This window comes from Ciconia boyciana, chromosome 4, assembly GCF_034638445.1.
Source record: "Ciconia boyciana chromosome 4, ASM3463844v1, whole genome shotgun sequence".
Classification (NCBI taxonomy): domain Eukaryota; kingdom Metazoa; phylum Chordata; class Aves; order Ciconiiformes; family Ciconiidae; genus Ciconia; species Ciconia boyciana.
In genome coordinates, this window is record NC_132937.1 from 92,125,085 (window position 1) to 92,146,567 (window position 21,483).

Below are 21,483 nucleotides of genomic sequence, written 5' to 3' on the forward strand. Positions count from 1 at the left end.
AGGTACTTAATTTTGACTCCACTGAAAATACCTTTATTAAATAAGAAGCTACAAGAGCTTCCATCAGGGTACACTGGGCTCCTTCCAAGTTACTGTATGCTCCAACCATCATAGACAAGGCCTCCTGAATGGCAAGCCTAGTATCAGCATCTTCCTGCAGGGCAAAACCGAGAGTTTTCACTTTACAGTGTGCAGTGACAAGAATTAAGCAAAACCAGCACAAAATATTAACCATTTCCCAAAGCCCCATCAGCACTCACCTTGCATAAAGCTTCAAAAAACTGCTGTACCAGTGCTATATCCTTGGTAAAGAGCTGAGGCATTCGGCTGAAAGAAGATATTTTAATTCATGAAGTTTTTGGGTTTTTAAATTGAAATGCTTCACATTTCATTGGTATTCCCCTCCTCCCACATTTTAACTGTCAAACAAAACAGAGCCAGCACAGAAAGTTTCCTCTATCTTACCCATTTCCACCATGGAGCAGCATCCCCACCCTTAACACAGTTTGGAAAGCCAGATATTCTACGGACAATCACTTAGATCACCAGCATACCACTGAACATACCACTTGTCTAGCTTCATGCCCTCTGGTCTTTGCTGTACATTCCTTAAATTTATGTTTCTGGCAATCCAGAAAGTGGAACCATTTCTTAAATTCTGTGCATAATTCACGAGCTGCCATTAATCACTGATAGAGAAGCTATCAGCTAAAAACATATTTCTTTTTACACCTCTGGAGATGTCACAAGAAGAATGCTTTTCTCTGCACTGCACACTCAATTGCAAAATTGGCAGGTGGCATAAAGCTTGCTGCTGATAAATTAACAGATTACTCTGGAAAAATTATTCAATGTCTCATTGCTTAAATAGTGCTTCAGTTACCTGGAGAGCTTTCCAACCGCTGAATATGCCATCGACAGCAGTTTTGAATCCTTGAATGAAAAAACAATAACTAAAATTCAGCAAAACCAGAAATACATAAAAGCATATCTTTTATAATTAAACATTTACTTTAAATCCTGTCTCCAGAGTGCTCAAACAGGCTTTCATGGACAAAGAATCCTGGCACATAAAATAACCATATCCAAGAATAAAAGCATTACATAGGAACAGAGGGAGCACGCTTTTCTACAAGAAACAGAAAATTACAAATGGTGACGAAATGTAAAGCTCCCTTCTGGTCTCAGCTAATCGCATTTCATTTCAAGAGAGACAGCTAAGGAGATTCAGCAAATATATGAAAGAGTAGCAAAGGGACAGAAACCTTCCACTGGCCCTGAACACCAGGTTTACACAAAGGAAGCTGTTTGCACAATGGATCCTGCACATGACCAATGCAGCACATTTATATATGGGCTTACTTCCTCCCGAACACTCCTTTTTCATGGCAGGGGAGGCCCACGTGTTCAACACCAACTCAGGCCAGAAGGTCACATCCAACAGTTCAAATGAACCAGCAAGAGGATCAAAGCTGCAGAAGAGGAGGTCTGCAACATCAGCCCTTCATAAGATACGTGTAGGAGTATCAGGGGGAATTTGCCTTCTGAAATGGCACTGTAAAGACCTCTTCAGGCCAGACTGGCATTTGCAGTTCTGTTTGTAACACCCTTCCCATAGCAATACCATCCCTGGACAGACAGGATGGAAGGTATTACAAGCTGGCCTATACAGGTGCTTATCACGATGGGGTGTACACCTGGAGCTGAAGCCCCTGTGTGCTGCAAAGTAATGAGTAACACCACCTAGATGCTACTCTGGCCTAACTCTTTAGATTACCAACTCTCTTATGCCCTGAGACTTTGCAAATAGTGTCCAAGCACCTAACCATAGCTGTTAAACAAATAAATCAGTTTTCCTGTACAGCTTTTTAAAGTATTTGCTTCTCTTCAAACAACATTTCTTTAAAAGTATTCTTTGATAGCCATCTCAGGCAACTACAAAAAAGAGATTTACCAGTTTCCATCATAAAGGTATTTGTCTTTTGCTTGTATTCATATGAAGAATTATAGCTCTATAGTAAAGAACCTTTCAGCTTACCTCTTTGTATTCATTGATCAGCTTTGTAAGTCCGTTTAAAAGCATTGGGCCTAACGGCTTTATTTTACTTTCTGGACAACTGCAATTAGAGACACCAACAAACAAAATATTATCTTTCGCATCCCTTGAAAGTATCTTCTCTCAGTAACACTTTTTCTCAACTTTGTTAAGCTGAGAAATTACAGTTTCATGTGCACAAGCACACACACACACACACACGCAGAGAAATTTCAGGGTTAATTTAAAAAACCTACTTTCTACGAGTTTTAGTACTCTTTCTTTGCCCTTAGTTCAGTTATATATTTAGTAAACAGAGTGGCTTCTAGGCAAATAGCTAAAATACATTGTGCTCGCTCTGAATTACTTACATGATACAAATATGATGCACAAACTGCAAGGACAGACTTCTCAGTTTTGCATTTGTGTTTGCACCAAAGAGTCCATCATAAACCACCTGGCCAAAAGGAATAAAGACCAGATCAGAGAGTGTCTGGGTTCACTTTCAAAGGTTTTCTAATTCCCCTTCTTTAAACACTGTCATCAGCAACAGCGCTTCCCTCCCCTAAGTACTAGAGGATCTTCCCTCCCCTAAGTTCTGTATTAGGAAGCTTATTAGGAAGAGCAGCTTTGGAATGTAAGCATTACCTGAATGTTAGCTGGGAACGTTTCTGCAGCTTGCCTGGATCGCAGAAGATGAGGAACTATCTTTAACTTAACACGGGTGCTGACTGACTCTCGTTTCATTTCTGGTTTCAGAACAGATCCCTGTCAGAAACAGAGTTGAAATAATATAGTGCATCTTTGGACAGCAGTACTTTTAACACACTGGGACAGAGAAAAAAATCACTCAATAGCAAAAATGTCCAGTGAAAGTAGAGATCAAAGAAGTGATAGATTTAAGAAATATATGTATGTCTTCTCCAAATAAAATAAAGTAACTAAAATTACAGCTTCAGAAATTAAGCAAGTATGCAACTCCGAAGGCAAATCTTACCTCCTTGGTTTTCAGTGGTATATCCCCAAGATACACTTTAAACATTTTGTTGATGATAGCAGGATTGTTCCAGTCAATTAAACTAAAGAAAAAAACACATTGAATCCAACATGTTATGATTCCTACTTTTTATTATTTTTTAAAATATGTGTTTTACAGCATTTCACATCATATTCATATTCTTCCCAGAGTTTTAATAGATCTAGTTTAACTTCTAATCACTTCTCCCACATCCACATAATATATAATCATGAAGTGATTAAAAATTTCACCTACTAATTCTGACAATATAATTCCAAATAATTTGTGAGAAACCTACACGCTCCCTTCTCTCCCAGTGAAACAAGACATATAAACCATACTAGTCTACTGATTGAATACAGAACAGTCATCTGTTAAAAAATTTCTCCACATTCTTCAACCTCAGTGCTTTGACATTTCAATAAAGAAGAGGGTATTTTTAATTCTAGGACTATTTCATCTTGGTCTCTCAGACAAACCTGTCTGCCCACAATAACCATCTAATGCTAGCTATTGATGAGACTGTTTGGAACACACACACATACCCAAAAAACACCCCGTGGAAAACAAAAAGTTAAGCATGCATGCTTCAAAAAAGCGGAGGAGACAGAACCATCTCCTCCTTTCAGTAAAGCAACTGATTTCCAAACAAGTGAGCTGTGAAGTGGCATATTTTTCTTATAAAAGACATTTAACATTGCATATTAACATGCATTTTGTCCACACATGTATTTTGCTCTCCAGACAAAGAATACCAACACAAAGGGAAAGATGAGACAAGCAGCAAAGGAGAGACTGCCTTCCTTAACCAGGCTGTCGTCACTTACTAGAATCATCTCCCCTGCCACGATTGAGGCACATGAATAGACTCAAATGGAGAAGGTTTCACATTACACGTTTGACTCCAAGTTAAATAGTCCTATACTTCTAGTAATACAGAAGCCACCTACATATTTCAAAGGCAGGCCTCTCTTGCTCCAAATCTCCTTACATGACCCAGCAAACCTCACACAATCAATGACTCAGCAAATACTACCAACAGCAATTACTCTGGCCTCTTGATGGGTTAAAGACAGAAGCACTGCCTTTAGATGATGAAACATGGACTGCAGACAAGCAAAAGCTTTAATAATGCTTCACAATTACAGTCTATTTACTCCCTTAATAAATTAAATGAAAGTATACTTTTCTGGGAAAGATAATATAGATAAATTGACCAGCTGTGAATCACTTACTAAGGCCTTCTTGACCATCAATAATCCACAGAGGGCAATTTGGAAACCAAGGAGTAAGAAAATGGCTCAAAAACAATACCAAAGATGACTGAAAACAGACAGCTAAAGCTGTCAGCTCTGGAGCCAAGTGATGTTCCCAGCTCCAAGACTGTGAGCCACACCATTCCCAGCCCTGTGCAAATACACGGCAGCTTCGCAGGTACACAGAGGACTGCAGCCTTCCTTCTTTCAGAGCAGCACAGTCTCTCTGGAGCACTACATTAATTGCAGCTAGCTGTGTTAGGAACACTAGCACCATCTTTTCCAAACATCCAAACCTGTACCTTTGTTTGCTCTTTAGTTCAAGGTCTGCTGCAGTGGCAACACTGTGTCTTGTATCACTGGAGGCTACAACCAGGTGTATAACAGCTTCAAGTTCTGGCACTTGCTCAGCTTCAATGAACTTCACTATCCCCAGTTTACACTGTTCAACAGTGGAGAAAGTAAAGGCAGTGTTACTGACAAGAAAGCATATGTTAAAATAACTGTAGCAGTTCAGCTGTCTGAAGTGATGGCTTCTGCTTGTTAAGGAGAAGCTCACGTGCTATCCATCTCTTTAGCAGCACCCTGTCTCTTGCATCCTGTCAAAGCAGTCACCTGCGGCAAAGTATCAGCATTACAATTAGGGATACTCTGCTACTTCTCTACTAAAAAGGGACACTTCAAGAACATAAGAGAGTTTTGCAACCTTACTATCTTTAGGAGAAAAATGCAAGAGTAGGCTGCAGTTGTGGTTGCTTCCTAACCAGCTCTGAGAACTGCTGGCACCTCCCACCCCATCTCACCGTTGCAAAGTTCCTTAAGGCATCATGCGAAGTCCCTCAAATTCCCTCAGGGCAACTAAAGACCTGGTCAGAATTAGTTACATATTTTCCCTCCAGCCTTCCTTTCCTCTGTCTGTAGTCGTCCCTGTTACCACCCCCACAGCTGGAGGACCAGCCCCACAGCTGCAAGTACCTGTTCCAGCAGTTCTGGTGTCCATGGGCTATCTCCAATTACCCTTTTGGCTGCATAAAAGCTCATCCCTGGAGGCGGCTGAGGGATTCCAGGACCTCCAACACTACTCGATGAAGAGCCCTGGGCCGAGGGCATGTTTTGTCGACTCTGAGATTCATTCAATACGAACCTAAGCAGGTGGGAAAGGAGTTTCATCAGAGGCTTTACTGATCCACATTGCCAGCTGAATTAGATGCTGGAACGGAGGAGTAAACATAACCTGTCCAACTTCACATATTCTTCTTTAATTAATCCGACATAAGACAGAATTTTACTCAGTTGAGAGTCAGCTACCAGTTATCCCAACACATTCTGCAAGAGTCACAACGATCTCATTATAACTGTTTGAAAACAAACCTCCGTTAGGAAAGGGAAGGGTCCACTGGCATTTCTGAAAAGAGTTATCTCAGGTTATGAACCAGAAAGAATGACCTCTTTCATTTTACAAGTGAATACTCAGACAGTACTACATTCAAGAAACTTGCACTAAAAGCTTTAACAACATTTGTATGATTTCTATGAAAAATGCAAACCTAAAAAGGGAAATCATGAAACATATGCAACACAGTGAAGTGGTGGGAAACAATCCTTGATATAAAAAATAAATAAGATAGTATCTTGGAAAATGGCAGTTTTAGTGCTGGGCAGGGAAGGAAAGCAAAAACCATAAAGGTTAAGTTTACAGATCTTAATCTTTTTGGAGACTGGCTAGTCTAGCTGCCCTGTGCACATCTCCATGCTCTCGCAAAAGCCACTCCACCTCTCCCTGTATCGTTGGAAGCTGGTTAACACATGAAGGCATCAAAACTGTAGTGCAGAGACCAACAAGGATTTGCTCCAGACAGCCATAATCTGTTCTGCATTCAGCACACAGGCAACAAGAGGAAGTAAAGAGTCTCAACAATAAGGATAAACATTCATCCCAAGTCTTATTAGTTAAAACTTTAAACACTTGAACTTGATTATGAACTTTAAGCCCTACAGTTAAGCCCTACAGTCTGGTTGTTCCACCGCACGCAGACTGGCAAGGCTAATTCACAACTGGGCAATGACAGAGCAAGTTCTACCAGGCATAAATTAGCTGTAAACCACTGCAAACAGTCTCCCCCCAGGGAGCAAGACTTTTAAGAGACAGACATCCAGAGCCACAGGCTAGCTGAAGACTAGCACCTTCTCTGAGCACCTTCTGGAAAGAAAATGAAACCTTCACCCCTACCCTCGTGGTCTCTCTGAGTATTTAAAAATTGTCATGCTTGGCCAGAGTACAAAAGCACAGAAGGAAGTGAAGTCTCATTGCAAAGCCCAAGGACTTCATCTGCTGAAGGTACAGCCACAGCAGCGTGAGGGTGAAGCTAAGAGCATAAAACTAGGCAAACTGAGGAGCGTGAGCTGTGAACAGAGGAGCAGGCTAGGCATTTTGAACTATAAGCTGCAAGACTACACACTCAAATTGTAAGGACGTGGCCCCCAAAACATCTTATGGGAGCATGGCCTCCAGCAAAGCTACCGGGAGAAACATCACATGCTCACTATTTTAAAAGTAATTCCTTTAGGTTAATCCACTTGGGTGAGCAAGAGTTAGGTGCTCAGAATCAATGAACTATCAGAAAAAAGAAATGTGTTCTACCATTAAAATTATTTCTGCTTTCTTTCAAAGCAAAAGCTCCCCTAGCAATACAAAGACACTAAAAAAGTTATTGGAAAATAGATTTTGAGAAAGTATTGATTTTAGACACTAGAAGATTCCTAACAAGCAGTAATCAGTAAATTCAAGTTGCTCTGTAAATCATTCTTGCTCTCAAAAACAGTGCTCACACCAAGACACGCCATTACACCTAAAACATTTTCATCAGAAGACAGATGAAAGACAAATCTTGTTATTAAAGGTTCAATTCTGGAAAGCACAAGTTTTCAGAGATTACGCTTGCTTATGACCTTGGAGGAATAAGCCTTAAAACTCAACTGCAGGAAGATGAGCACACATTTTGATCTGGGTTCTATTTTAAAGGTTTGGTTATTTAACATAGAGCTCACATGTCTCATAGCTTCACTTCGATCCCAAAAGAGGTCAAGGACAGAATAGCGTAACACCTAATTAAGTAGAAAAAAGACATTTTGTTAAATAAGGAAGATGGTGATCCCATTCTTAAAATTAGGACCCTGCTTTGTATCTTACTGAAACATGTAACTGGCTTCATTCGATCTAGGAAATAACAGTATATTTTAAATGAGTTTCCAAGGGTGCAGTTTGTAATGTTTCACACATAAATAACATGTCAATACTAGAGAAGACTGGTATTAACTGTTACTTACCCATAAGGCATAAGAAGAACATCCAACATAAAGTCCAAAAGCAGCTGTACAGTCTTTGGTTTTTCAGCAAGATTAAATGGAGAAGCTGCTGCTTTCAGTGGTTCAGCAGGGTATTTCATGTGAAAAAGGGTTGGTATTAGAAGATGCATTAGGCTGAAAAACAATTATATTTACTGCAACCATTTTAAAAAAAACACACCTGTTCATTCTTAACATTCAAGAGAGAAACCTTTAACAACAAACGTGGTTCTCAACAGCAAAAAAATCTTAATAAACGTTAAAGAGGTTCACAATCCAGTGGCCTGTATTTGCCACCTGATGTACTTAAAAATGGAAGGCAGAAGATAAATTAGGATTTGCACTTAAAATAGACACACATTTGCACACACACACATCTGGAGAGGTAAAGTCACTGCCTTTGTCCAGATTTTTAATGTTTCATAATTATGCCACAACAAAGCTTTCTTCACTCATGTACTTGCTTTTCGGACAGGGAAAAACCATGCTCCCAGAGAAGACAATCAAGTATTTTCACACTGACCTCATGAATGGAAGCAAGATTTTACTGCAAGACCTTTCGGTAAGGTCTTTTTTAAAATACCTGGACACTGTCACAGTGATGTAGAGTGAATGAAGATATGATTTTAATGCCATTTTCCAGTGCCAGCATGGTGGAAACCCATCTCAATGTAAATAAGAAGCACATCCATAATTAACAGTTTTCTAGAAGTTCTTAGTACACAGTACTTCCCAACTTCAGCCTTTTTTTATTTAGTGTTTCTTAGTGTTTCAAGTGAGTAGGAATTTTGGTTATTTCACCATTTAGAGTTGCCAGTTTGAGACATTTACTGCTGTTCCTGTTGCTGGACAGAGGGTATTTACTGAAGGTCTGACCTTAAGCTGGAAGCCAGAATTTGATGAAGATGGGTAGGGGATATGGACAGGCATATCCATCATAACACAGGCCTCTTATCATACAGGGAGTCTGCTGCTGCAGATCCTGTACATTATTACAATATTAGACTATATGAATTCTTTGTACCACCCAAACTACTGAACTGCTGATCCAAACTGTACAAGCCAAGAACATCCTAAGCAATTAAGATATCACCAAGGAAAAAAAATCTTTTAACAACTCATACAAATTATTTTACTAAAACCATACCAACAGAATTCACTCCAAGAATAAGTAGTTATACCTGTCTTGCTGCGGTTGAGGTTTCCCTTCCATTGCAGTGAGAAGAGTTGGAGCCAATTCACATTGTTTTTCCACCGGCAGACGGGGGTATCCCATCTTAACATAAATTATGGTAAAATTCTAAAGGAGTAGACAAAGCACACAGTATTGCAACAGTGCAAAAGAAATATCTGTTCTTTAAACTCTTCTTGTATGTTGTGTTACATAATTTGGTGTTGGAAACAGCATATGTTTTGGAAGACCAATTTCTTAATTCTAAGGCTCATCGGACTGACAGCTATTAAAGGGGAGGCTCAGCAAGTCCTACTCAGAAAGGGTTTTCTGAGTAGGTCTGGCTGAGCCTCCACTTTAAAAGGAGGAAAATAACACCACAAAAAACCTAGCTTCTCTTATTTGCTTTCCTTATTAGCAATCCAAACAGAGACCAGTGACAGGACAGCACAGCAGAGCAATACTGAATACTGGACTATCTAACTGCTATCACGTTGATCCAAACCCAGCCAAGAACTGTAGAGATAAGAGTTACGTGTTCAATGACCTGGTTGAAAGCATTGAAGTGGGAAGCATTGCACTTTTTTGTAGATGGCACTTGTTAAAATTTTATGAAGACTCACAGCACAAAACAACATGCATCATTCAGATACATGAATGAAAACAGATTTTTGACATGTCCGGCCAAAAGCACATTTTATGTCAAGTCTGGCTTCAAACAAGATGGTCTTTTACTGCTCTACAGAACACATGCACTCTAGAAGCCCTTGGCCATTTCTGAAAGGTGAATTCCAGATAATCCCACTTGCTTAAAGACAATCTGAGATTATTTCTACGTTACTGCTGTTTAAAGTCTAAAAATGTCTCCATTAGTTTCTAAGACACTATGTTTTCCATTTATGCTACATATGTCTGAATAGTCAAATGAGGAGGACAGAAAGTTTCCCTCTGATTTTATCACTTTTTTTCATGATGGTGATTTGCAATAGATCTACCACAGTTGAAATGAAAATTGTCTTCATAGTTTCACAAAAACATTTTTAAACTATTTTAACTTTTTAAACTACACTGAATGAAACCATCCAGTAAAGTTTCTCCTTCCATAAAATCAGGGTTTTTTAATCTTTTCTTGCTCAGCTAAGGTCCTGACCCTAAAAACACAAAGAAATATGGGTTCTCATGTGTTCAGAGAAATACAGGTGTTTTAAGTAAAACTCTGATTCTGTACAATGTTTTAAGACCCTGATTCTGCACTTATCAGGTTAAGGATTGGTAGCTGCTTGCAAAATGGGGCTTCTAACAATGAAGAGACCCTCCACAATACAAGCAATGACAATTCATGCAGTCATGAAATATTAAGAGTAAGTATCAGTAATTTGAATAGAATCAACAGCATAGCTGCATAATGAAACTAAGTTTCACCCCCACCAGACTATAAAGTTTAGTTTAAAAAAAAATCTCTTAAAACATCAACCTCATGACAATAACATACTTGCTAGGACAACTGACAGAGCTAAATACAGGAGCTTTAAAGAATATTCTGCTTGTTACAAGTAAATCAGCAACTATTCTTGGAAGAACACTTACAGTGACAAATGACACTGCAGAAGGATCTTGATATTGAACTAGCAATGTCTCTACTGGAAGCTGAATTTTTGGACGACTTTTGATGCGCTTATTCAGATGAACCAGCAGCTCCATGACCTGACAGGAAGAAAACAAAAAACCTGAAAGAACTACCATTAATTTTACTGCTTTGGACTCCACACATCACCCTCAGGCCACTAGGCAGGCCTATTATAAACAGATCAGGCCTGAGCTTCCCAATTATTTAATCTCTAAGAAAACGGCAGCCATCATTTATTGTATTATCTTCAAACCACTCTGATATGTCTCAAGTCACTATTAAGACAAACACATAAAAAGTTCCAAACCATGCCACAACCGATAACCTCCATCAACAGAAATGTCAGGAATAAATGATTACGGAGGATGACCAGTTCTTTCTACACAGCTGGTTACGATCCCTCAAAACTGAGCCTGGCTTGGAAATCTGCATTGCTGCTCTATCTTGTGGCTGTAGAGTAACTCCAATTCATGACAGAACAAAAAAAAAAAAAGAAAAAAACCCCCACACATAATGAAGTTATCAAATAAGTGTATGAAAACTATGTTTGGAGTGGAACAAGACAGGACTGAAATCCTTCAGGCAAGAGGAAAAGCCAACAGGAGTCCCGTGAACATCAGGCAGCAGCAATGTGCAGCCCTGCCCTGGGCAGGCACAGCCCCGGCAGCGATGCCAATGGGGCTAGGCGGCAGCTCTGAGGGGATGCCCCTGGGCTCTGGACAGTGAGCTGAAAGGGGCCAGAGTGCATTGATACAAGAAAGGTGCAGAGTGGTACTTTCTCATGATGAGGACTCTCAAGTAGTGGAGCAGGGGCCCACAGAGTTTGTGCACTCTCTATCCTCGGAGGTTTTTCAAGACCCATCTCAATAAAACCTTCAGCATCCTGGTCTGAACTTGTAATGGACCCTGTTTTAAGCAGGATGTTGGTCTGAAGACATTCTGAGGTCCCCTCCAAGCTGAATTATCCCATGATTCTACAATCCCATGAAGTAGTTTCTTAGCATAGCATCAGCAAAGTGTCATTTGTAAATCCACTAAATGAGATACCATAAATGAATGGAGGAACTTCAAAAACTACCAACAATCTCCACTCTGGAACAATGAGTTCTAAGAAATCACACTGAACATCTGCATCTAGCTCACAACCCCTACCAGATTCTCAAGCAAGGTGGTGCAAAAATGTAAGTGACGTTAAATGGAGTCAGCTCAGCTCCAGTAAAACCAGACAGAGCTAGTCCTAGATGCATGTTGACTTCAAGCAACTGAAGTCAAAAAGCCAGGGCGGGCACACTGTCCTGTGCTTTTGATGGCTCATTGCCTTGGTCATAGTATGGTGACAAAGCAACTAAATTGCTGTCACTGAAGTTGGCCATGGAAACTGCAGAACCATATGCTTGCTGAGCTGCATATGAACTAAGACATCATCTTTACATCCACTCAATGAACAGGTATCAAACAAAATAATGTCCAGATATAATCCAGAGAAACTGCATAGCTGACCACAAGTGCATGATTGAGACCAGAGATAAGCTGACGAACTAAGTAATGCTGACAGCTATCAAATTTTGCTGTTGCAAAATTACTGTAACAGCAGTCACAAATTCCTATTATTTTAGAGGAAAAAAACTGTCTGCACACACTTTTTTGTGAAGGAAGAGAAACATATGTATATTGCTACAATAGAGTTTAAGGAACTTGTTCAAATTACCCATGGTGGCTGGTGTAAAAAGACATGGCTGGATTTGGGTATGTGTGAGGGTTTAGCTAATGTCCTGCTTCTCCAGTCATTAACATCAAATTAGTGCACTAAGGATCTCATCCAGCAGTACTCATCTGACCTGAAGCAGGGAAATGTCCGCACTTCTGAGTATGACTGCTTCTTGTGTTTTTGCTGGCTTCACATGGGCTGCATAAAGTGACACAGTATCCAGTCTGGCACAAACGCTGCCAGTGCATCAATACTTCTTGAAGCACATACATCTGAACCAGCAGAGTGAATTTACCCTGGATTAGTCCTTTGTGAGACATTGCTAGGGTAACTGATTTGGTAGAAGACATCCTAGAGTTGAATTTAACTCATCTGTCAAACCATGGCATGAAGAGGGATTACCTTTTCAGAGTAAATGGATTAAGAAGGTATAGGTATTGCAAGCTTATCCATGTCCTAGATCTGAAAATGTATGAGAACAATGAGTTCAAATTGCTGAATGAGGCAGTAATATTGACCTGACAGTCACAAAATTAAGGGCAGGGATAAGACCAACAAAGCATTATGTTAAGGCAGCAAGAAGGAAAATGGATTTTTAATTTCCCCTTTCCATTCTAGCAGTACAAACTTGAGGACAAAGTTAGTCTGGGGAGTCAGAGTAAAATTAGAGTGTAGTCAATCCATCTGGTGTACTAAATGAACTTCACTGTGCTTCTAAAGTTGGGTGAAAGGAAGTCCTTGAACAACTGTATTGATCTACACTTCAGCAGCATACTGGCAACCCACAGATGTTCTTTTTTGCTTGTATACCTATACTATCAGAAGCTACACTGTCAATTCATTTAAAATGGTGTAAGTTTTCGAACCACAATTAACTATGTTGGCACACTTTTTTGTTGGTTGTTTTTGGGGTTTTTTTTTAACCACTACAGTAATTGCAGGAGAGAGACATGACATGGGATGGCAGAGTTCTGTCACTGCCTATAGTCAGTCACTGGGTGAATAAAGAGTTTGTCCTTCTCTTTCCATTCTATTTCATCTACTTTATTAGACTTTATTAGATTAGTTTTCCAGTTGCCTGAGTGCTCATGTAAAAAAACATATGCTTTTGTTTTACTTACGTTGTCTTAACATGATTTTGAGGCTGAAGTTGAACAATAGGCACATTCTTTGCTGTCCACCAGGCAAAATTAGCACTGGAAAGCCAGGTGTTAGTGTTTAAAAGTCATTAGCATTTGAAAATGCATCAGACTTCTTAAGACATTTTCTCACCACATTAACAGCAAAGTAAGAGCAAGTAGAGGATTGAAAAGCTGAGTTCTGATGTAAGTAACAGAAAAAGGCAATGTGCACGTTGAGCAGATTTACCTGCAGGTTATACACTCCACAGTAAATCTTCACTGACGTTCATTAGAAAAAAAACCTGTCAGTCTTCCCCTCCCCTCTGTCTCACTGATAAATTATTTTGCTATGTAAAAAATACCAAACAAACAAATAAAAAAATCAACACATACAGAGCCTTCTTGTGACATTTTGAATTTATTATGAAAACAGAATATTGAGAGAGTCAACTTCCCTTCACTGATATGGCAAGAGCAGAATTCGGAGTAATTTCCTTGACTGCAATGAATTTGACAAATACCAAGAAGTACAGGGAAGTGCTGTAATTGCTTATGATGTTACCATCATTTTGTATAGATAAAAATCTATACTTTAAACACACAGAAGGAAGAAGAAGAAACGAGTTTTATTTAATTATTTATTCTAACACAAAAACTACAACATACCATAAGAATGCTGTGTGATTTTGAGAGGCCTCTTAAAATCTCATTTTCAAAGGAGTAGTCCTCCCCCTTTCCTGAACCTCACAACACTCCAAAAAAACCAGACAACAATTCCAGTTTATGGAGAAAATATCATATAAAAATACCCTAAGAAATTTCAGTAGCTAGTTGGATGCTTTTCTTCACAGCTTCATGTGCACATGATAAGCAGGTATTCAGAAGAACCCTCCATCTGAGTCGGAGTATCTGTCCTTCAGCACAGTGGAATGGCTTCACGTCTATGGATCCACTTTCATGTGATCACTGCCAGGAGCATGTTTTGTGTGGAACTTTTAGAAAAATCTGTGTTCTAGTTACTTGCAGGTTCTGAAATCTACTCATAAATCCACTGAAGGCATGATCATTTCCCTACTTCTACAAGACAAAGAGGGGATTATAAAAAGCTTCTTTTCTACCACCACTCCTCAACAGACCATCTGCACTCTGCTCACAAAAGTTCTGGTCCACCTCTATCAGCAGGCAGCTCCTTCTGAGGAACAGCTGCAGGGACAAGAACTCATCCTTTCCTTTCTGACCCAGATGCTCAAATCTCTTATATTCAGCTGCTGCTGCCCCATTTGCCTCTTCTGGTCACATCCTCCTGGCAGAACAGAGAACACAAGCAAGTGTTCCTCTGCCTGAATCCAGACCAGGTCAAATCTCTTCTGTCATTAACACTAGGTTTAGCAATCCCCTCGCGCAATCCCACAACTGCTGTTGCACAAGACTTGTGCAAGAACACTGGCCTGGGAGAAAAAACCTGCTAGTAAACAGAGTTCAGCTCCCTGCTACAGAAGGCAGCTACATCAGTGAATTCTTTCATGTTCATATTCAACTCCATCTTCAACACTGTTTGGTCCTTGCCTGGTCACAGGACTAGGGGGAACGACCAGTACATGGTGTCGGGGAACTAGGGCCAGGCCCAGCAGAGGGGAGGCTGCTGCAGCTCCATGCCCCCAGGTCCAATCAGGAGAGGCACACATTCACCTGTGGGCTTCACCTCTAGAGACCCACACTTGCTCTTCCTCAAATCACCCAGGTCCATCCCTTTCCCTGCCTTTGGTTCCTCCACTGAACATCCCATTAGAAGGCTTGTGCAATCCCAAAAATGCTCTTCCCTTGCATCCCACTGTGTCCACTACCCCTAGATAGCATCCTCTCAGTCCAAAAGGTGCTCTGGCATTGACTTATCTTGATGGTTTCACACCCAGACAGCGGGGCTAAGGCTGTACTCAGACAGGCCTGGGAAGGACCTGGACAGGGTGCCCCTTCCTCTGAGTCCTTAACTGCCTGCCATGGTGCCTGTGTGTTCCCCTTGGCTTGTGGAGATGGGCCTTTGATGGGCTGATGGCTCCTGGGAGTAGCTAGGGCAGGGCGTTACACAGGTTTCTGCACTTGCTATTGTGTCTCTGTGCTCCTTTGCAGGTGTGCAGGTTAGATGATCCTATAACCTAATACAGGGAACTCGATTCCCCAGGCACATATTAAATTCCATCGCCAAAACTGCTTGGTCCTTGCTCCTACACCTCTAACCAGGCAAGGACCAAACAGTTTTGGAGGTGGAATTTAATATCTACCTGAATGAATCTGTGATAAAGCTGCCTTCTGTACCAGGGAACTGAATTCCTTCAGGTAGGTATCAAATTCCATCTTCAAAATTGTTTGCTCCTTGCTCCTATTCGTTTTATCAGACAAGTGAATGACATCAATGAGTACGTCTTCATGGTCTTTTGCACACAGAAGAAAGCTTGCTCCATATGTGCCATAAGTCAGGTGGATGCACAACATCCATAACCTGGAAGCCACGGCAACTGCCTCTATGGCAGTAAGTCTTGGTCTCAGGCTAACTCGTAGCTAGCTGGCCTCCAGTGGAAACAAATGCAGCCTCCATGCACCTGCAAAAGCCACACATCTGCAAAAGACCTTGCTGATACAAGCAATGACTGTTTTCTTTAAGCCCTAACAGTTGTAATAAACCCATTGTGTATCAGGCTCACAACAACTTTTACTCAGAGTAAATTTCTCCACAGAGAACATCCAAGTGTCATAAATCACGATACATCAGGGGCATTTCATTCTCCCTAATTGGGAAAACATACCATGATGGTAAATTGCACCCTTACCTTTTTACGAACTCCTTCCTGTGTGCTGGACAGCTTGAGGAGAACAGGGGGTAGGAATTTGGAAATAATGTTCTGTAACTGCTCATCTGTTTCTGCATGGCCAAGACGCAGGAACACACGTTCAAGTTGATCTGCAGTTAAAAAAAAAAAAGAAAGAGGAAAAGAGAGAAACTGGTTGAAACTGAAAATTGCTGTAGCAAGAAAACAACTTTTTCTGAACATCCCCTAATGGGCTTGTAAGAAATGCAGCACACAATTCTTCAAGTACTTCCATCTCAACAGCACTCAACACAGATCCATCTTCTATTTTTAACGTTAACCGAGCAAACTGTTGATGGCAGAAACCAGCCTCATAGCTTCCAGAACCAGCCTCCACAATTACATGGAGACCACTCCTATCAAAGACAGAAGCAATTAAGATTTCCTTTGCTTCACTCTGTGGTTCAAATAGAGGCTAGAACATCTCACAAGGTGAAATGGAAAGTTAGGATGTCCAAGTGGGGCTGCTAACTTTTGAAAATATGCTTACTGTCATCTGCAGTCAGACCATGACGTTCCGTATCTCCATCAGTTTAATTAGAGAGCAAAAAGATCTGGCCAATTACTGCTATTATTCTTGTTAAATCTAGGGTTCCGGTCATGCACAGGGACCCCATTGTTGTAGACGCTGTGTCAACAGAACAAAAACACCATGCACGTACAACAGAACCCTAGACCAATTACAGTTAGTATGGCGGAAAGGAAAGAGTCTAGGCAAATCACAAGTTACAAGCTTGGGGCAAGCCACACCATGGCAGTTGCCTACAAATAAACAGGCTGCACACCTGAAAGCACAAGAAACAAGTTACAAAGTGAAAAATAAGTTCTTTGAAAGCTTGAGATTACTGTTCCACGGTAAATTTGACACTCATGGGAGTATTAGCAGGGCCTGTTGTGATAGGACAAGGGATAATGGTTTTAAACTAAAAGAGGGTAAATTTAGACTAGATATAAGGAAGAAAGTTTTTACGATGAGGGTGGTGAGGCACTAGAACAGGTTGCCCAGAGAGGTGGTAGATGCCCCACCCCTGGAAACATTCAAGGTCAGGCTGGACGGGGCTCTGAGCAACCTGACCAAGGTGTCCCTGTTCATTGCAGAGGGGTTGGACTAGATGACCTTTAAAGGTCCCTTCCAACCCAAACTATTCTATGATTCTACGATTCTATTCATATGACATCTTGATACAGGCTAACCTGTTCTGCCCATAACTTTCTGTTAAGCCGCTTAGGTCTTCCAGAAAACCTTTACAAAGCTGTACAAATGTTGACTGAACCAGTTACTGATTTCTTACAATTTGTTGACCTTTTTTCCAGAAGACAGCATTATCATCAATATGAATAAGATCACAAGCATGAAAAACAGGACATATTGCTGTAACTTAAAACACAAAGCTCCTATTATCACTCTGCAAAGCTGCTGGAGTGTCATATCAAATTCACCTTCCTCTAGCCAGCACGTCTCCTCCCCAAACCCAGGAAGGACACCCCCCCCCCCCCCCCAATTTTTTTAACATCTGCAAAGAGGTAGAAGTTTCAACTCCTACAAGACCAATGGGGGGAGGGCAGGGGGGCAAGCAAACAAACATCTGTCTTCTCAATGAGCTAGAAGAAGATCATTTCAAGGAAACAGATGAGACCAAAATCTTCTGTCAGCAGCTCAAGCACAAAGGCTGAGGACCATCTGTCTTTATACAAAGAATGGAAGAATCCCTATTTTAAGTGCCAGCATGCAGCTGCCCCAACAGCTAAACCAGAAGCAAAGCAAAACCTTCCTGGCACAGAAGCATTCCCGACGGCCAGACCGAGAAGAGTCCTTGTGCCACGGGATCAGGAGCGTCTCTTCTCCATACTGCAGCACTGCAGGCCAGATCCACAGGCAGCAAGGAGATGCAGGGTTTTTGAAGGGACCACAAGTCGTAAGACATCCTACAAGGAGGAAATCATTCCCCCAAAGACTAATCTAAGGTGACCTGTTGCAAGCTGAGATTAGAGGGAGACCAAGGAGAACCCTTCTTCAGCAGAGGATGATCACTGAGCTGTCTGTAAAGGACTGCAGAGGCAGAAAAGAAAAAAGCACTGGTACAGGGCAGAAGTAAAGACCAAGGTGAACGGATATGGTTGGAACTTAAGTGAACAAAAAGGATGTTCAAATGCAAATACAGTCCTAGCCAGGAAACCTATCATGATGTAGCTGCAGAAGCCTTTATTGTCCTATTTTTTAAATCTATGCTATCCCTGCACTACGAGTCCTCACAGCATCATCCCTCCTCTGCCAGCTGCAGATTAAACATAAACATATCACTTCCAACATTTTATTTTCTGCTGAGCAAATATGACAGGCAGCTGAAAAGACAGAGGACCATGAAATTTTACTGTCAGGGAAATTACAAGCTGAAACTCTGCAGCACCTACAATGAAAACTGACTTGCAAGTCAATCTCTTGTTTCAGACAGATTTCACAAAACAATCAGGCTGCCAGCTAGTCAACGACTTCACAATATTTATCTCTTTTTTTTTTTTTAAATCCTAACAGTTTCCTTCTCTCTTCACCTTCCTTTTCGTGTCATACTCCCCCTCACCGATTAATCTCCCCCTCCAGGACCTCCACGGTGTCTCACAACCCTGCCAGCACTAGGGGACTGCTTAGGCCACGCCAAGCAGCTGAAATAACTCAAACAATGAATGAAAGCATCAAATCTTGCCCCTCAGGCCTGGAACTCCAGGAGATCACTGCAGAACCACCATCCTCAAGCAAGCGGACTGAGGAACCTCCCCAACAACATGTTCCTTCATATGGCAAGAGATCAGACTCAAATGTAAGGAAACATGAGTGAAGTTATTTCTAAAGCCATTTGTTGTAGCCACTGGACTACACACACCTTCCAAAAGGCACAGAAATCACTCTGCATGTGCCCACAGGAAGTGCAGCAATGCACTGAATTGCAAGCATCCACCCATTTCCAGCTTCCTCCATTATTATGTTGTTACAAGCAGCAACTAGAATTGTAATAATAATAGAGATCAGGAGAAAAAAAAAAGCTACCCCCTTGTTTACATTGCCTGTGAGATATGTTTATTACTTTTCCCATATCTCTGCTGCCTGGTCAGTTAAGCCCTGATACTGCCATCAGGTATCCTTCCTTTAACCATAAGCATGGCAGGACTCTTCAGCAAATTCAAGGAGGTTAGTCGCCTGGCTGCAGTTAAGAAACTGGTCAGGAGTTTGTCGGAGCACTCTCCTGTGCTGCCGATGCAGGCTGTATCCATAGCAGCGGGACAGGAAAACAAAGAGCTATAAACCCTCCCAAGTATTGCACATCAACCATTTTCTCCCCAGTTTTCATTCTACTAACAATTAAGACCATCTCTCAAGCTGACAGCATTCATTATGGGAAAGCATAAACCCTGGAGATTTAAAGCACCACACACAATGGTCCAGGAGAGAAGCCAGGGACACGATATCTGAGACTCGGATACTGTGTCCTACCTCCATGTGTGTTGCAGACCTGCTGGCTGGCATGGGGCAAGCTCCTTTCCCCCTCTGCCTTATGACTTCTCACAACCTTCGCCTAGCCTCCCTGTCCAGCCCGCACCAGCCAGCAGACCACTGTGCCTCAGACATCAAACAAGACAAAGGGTTTGCTCCCAACCCACCTCACATTCCCACATTGTGCACTTCACAAGCTTTTAAGCATGACGCCAAAACCTTCTCCATCTAGTTTTACAGCCCATACTGCTGACGGTAAAACTGCACGGTTGTGATTTCAGGGGGGTACCACTAGGTTATATGATAATAAAAATACGTAAAGCAAGAGGTCTAACTTGCTTTGCTACATACCATAGGAAAAAAAAAAGATGACACAGTTTTGAATAAGCCTTAGCAACTGAAATTAACTACTACAGCAATCTTACCACAACTTGACAGTAAGAGCACTGAATTTTAATTAGAAAGCTTTACGCATCTCATTCTTTACTTTTGCTACAACGCTGAACTTAAAATGCAGTCCATGCAATGACACAATTCCTATAATTTTTTCCTTTTCAAAGTTGACTAATACAATTAAAGATAATTTTTAAAGTCTTCTGGAAGCACTGGAAGAAAGAAGTAATGGAGGCATGACCTTTAGTAAAGTATAGCTTTATCCCCATCTAAACAGCTAATACTTTAGTGATCTGAGATTTTACAAAGGCTTCTCCTTCTTCACTCACATTAAATCCTCATCTCAAGTTTAGGACTGTAATATTTCGTTGGTATTGGTTCCCACCTATAGCACCCTCTGTATTAGCTAATTATATATGTTTATAAAATTACTTCCATAGTCAATCTACTGCAGTTCAACTCTGGTGAACACAGGGCTGGGGGAAGAACACGCTGTCAGAGGCAAATGACCAACTTTTAATGCAGTCCAGAGAACTTAAAAAAATAAAAATTGCCATTATTTTATTTACACTGGTGAGAAAGTCAAAGTGAAAGGGAGAAAGCAGGAAAGGAAGGAGATTTCACTGGAAACACAACTGGAAAACCCTGTTCCCAATCCTGCAGGGCTCTACAAAAACCGCTCCAAGAACAAACTTGCATGTCAGAAGCAACGGAAAAGCATAGGGCGCACTGAGATCACTGTGAGCCTTCTAGATTTGCTCCACTGTGGAGAGCCCCTTGCTCTGCCAGGGACTGTTGGAAAGAATAACCCAAATAAGATTAAATCATTACTACCCCTCAGCGCATCACTGAATTCATTATTTTTGGGATGCTCTTGCAAGTTTCCCTTTACAAACATGAAAGCTGGAAGCAATTGCTTGAAAGAAAGATGATTGCTACAGCACCCAGAATCTACTTACGAGCCATGTGCAAGTACAGTCCCTGTCAGACTTGCCCACTACATTAGAAAGCACCTGAGAAATCATGTCTGGTTTACTAGCTAGTCTTAGAAACATCATATGTGTGCCACAGCTATGATAGTCAACATTTTACTACGGATTAAAAAAAAGCCCAACACTACCAAGAATTAACTGTATGAGTAGAAAAATTAATACTGGCTAGTTTTATTTCTAAAATACATACAATTAAGCACATGCAAAATTTGTAACAGATATTAATGTATTTTGACACAATCACAATTTCTTCCCATGCTGCTGTGTAGTACTGTCACACAATATTTCATTTTTGGTGCCGTTTTCTTGGAGGGGGTAAAAAAAAAAAAAAAAAAAAAAGACGTTTACAAGAGGATGAACATAAATGTGGAGAACGTAACAATGGGCATTGCATATGAAGAGACATTCCCTTTCACTGTATGTAAAGGAACCAAAGTGGCAGGAAAACAAGATACATCTTTGTATC

At 40.9% G+C, this 21,483-nt stretch overlaps 1 protein-coding gene across 3 annotated transcripts in view; it reads right to left on the reverse strand.

Annotated features, from left to right (window-relative positions):
* The window catches only part of ECPAS (Ecm29 proteasome adaptor and scaffold), a 65,768-nt gene that overhangs the window by 39,750 nt on the left and 4,535 nt on the right, over positions 1-21,483 (reverse strand). For all 3 annotated transcript variants that reach the window (XM_072860606.1, XM_072860605.1, XM_072860604.1), the window contains exons 2-14: positions 16,107-16,237; positions 10,413-10,529; positions 8,836-8,954; positions 7,637-7,789; positions 5,285-5,453; positions 4,612-4,751; positions 3,033-3,114; positions 2,684-2,803; positions 2,407-2,492; positions 2,039-2,117; positions 884-933; positions 261-327; positions 32-154 (exon numbers count right to left, since the gene is read on the reverse strand). In XM_072860606.1, the coding sequence (XP_072716707.1) occupies positions 32-154; positions 261-327; positions 884-933; positions 2,039-2,117; positions 2,407-2,492; positions 2,684-2,803; positions 3,033-3,114; positions 4,612-4,751; positions 5,285-5,453; positions 7,637-7,789; positions 8,836-8,954; positions 10,413-10,529; positions 16,107-16,237 (1,436 nt within the window). The remainder of the gene's footprint in view (positions 1-31; positions 155-260; positions 328-883; positions 934-2,038; positions 2,118-2,406; positions 2,493-2,683; positions 2,804-3,032; positions 3,115-4,611; positions 4,752-5,284; positions 5,454-7,636; positions 7,790-8,835; positions 8,955-10,412; positions 10,530-16,106; positions 16,238-21,483) is intronic.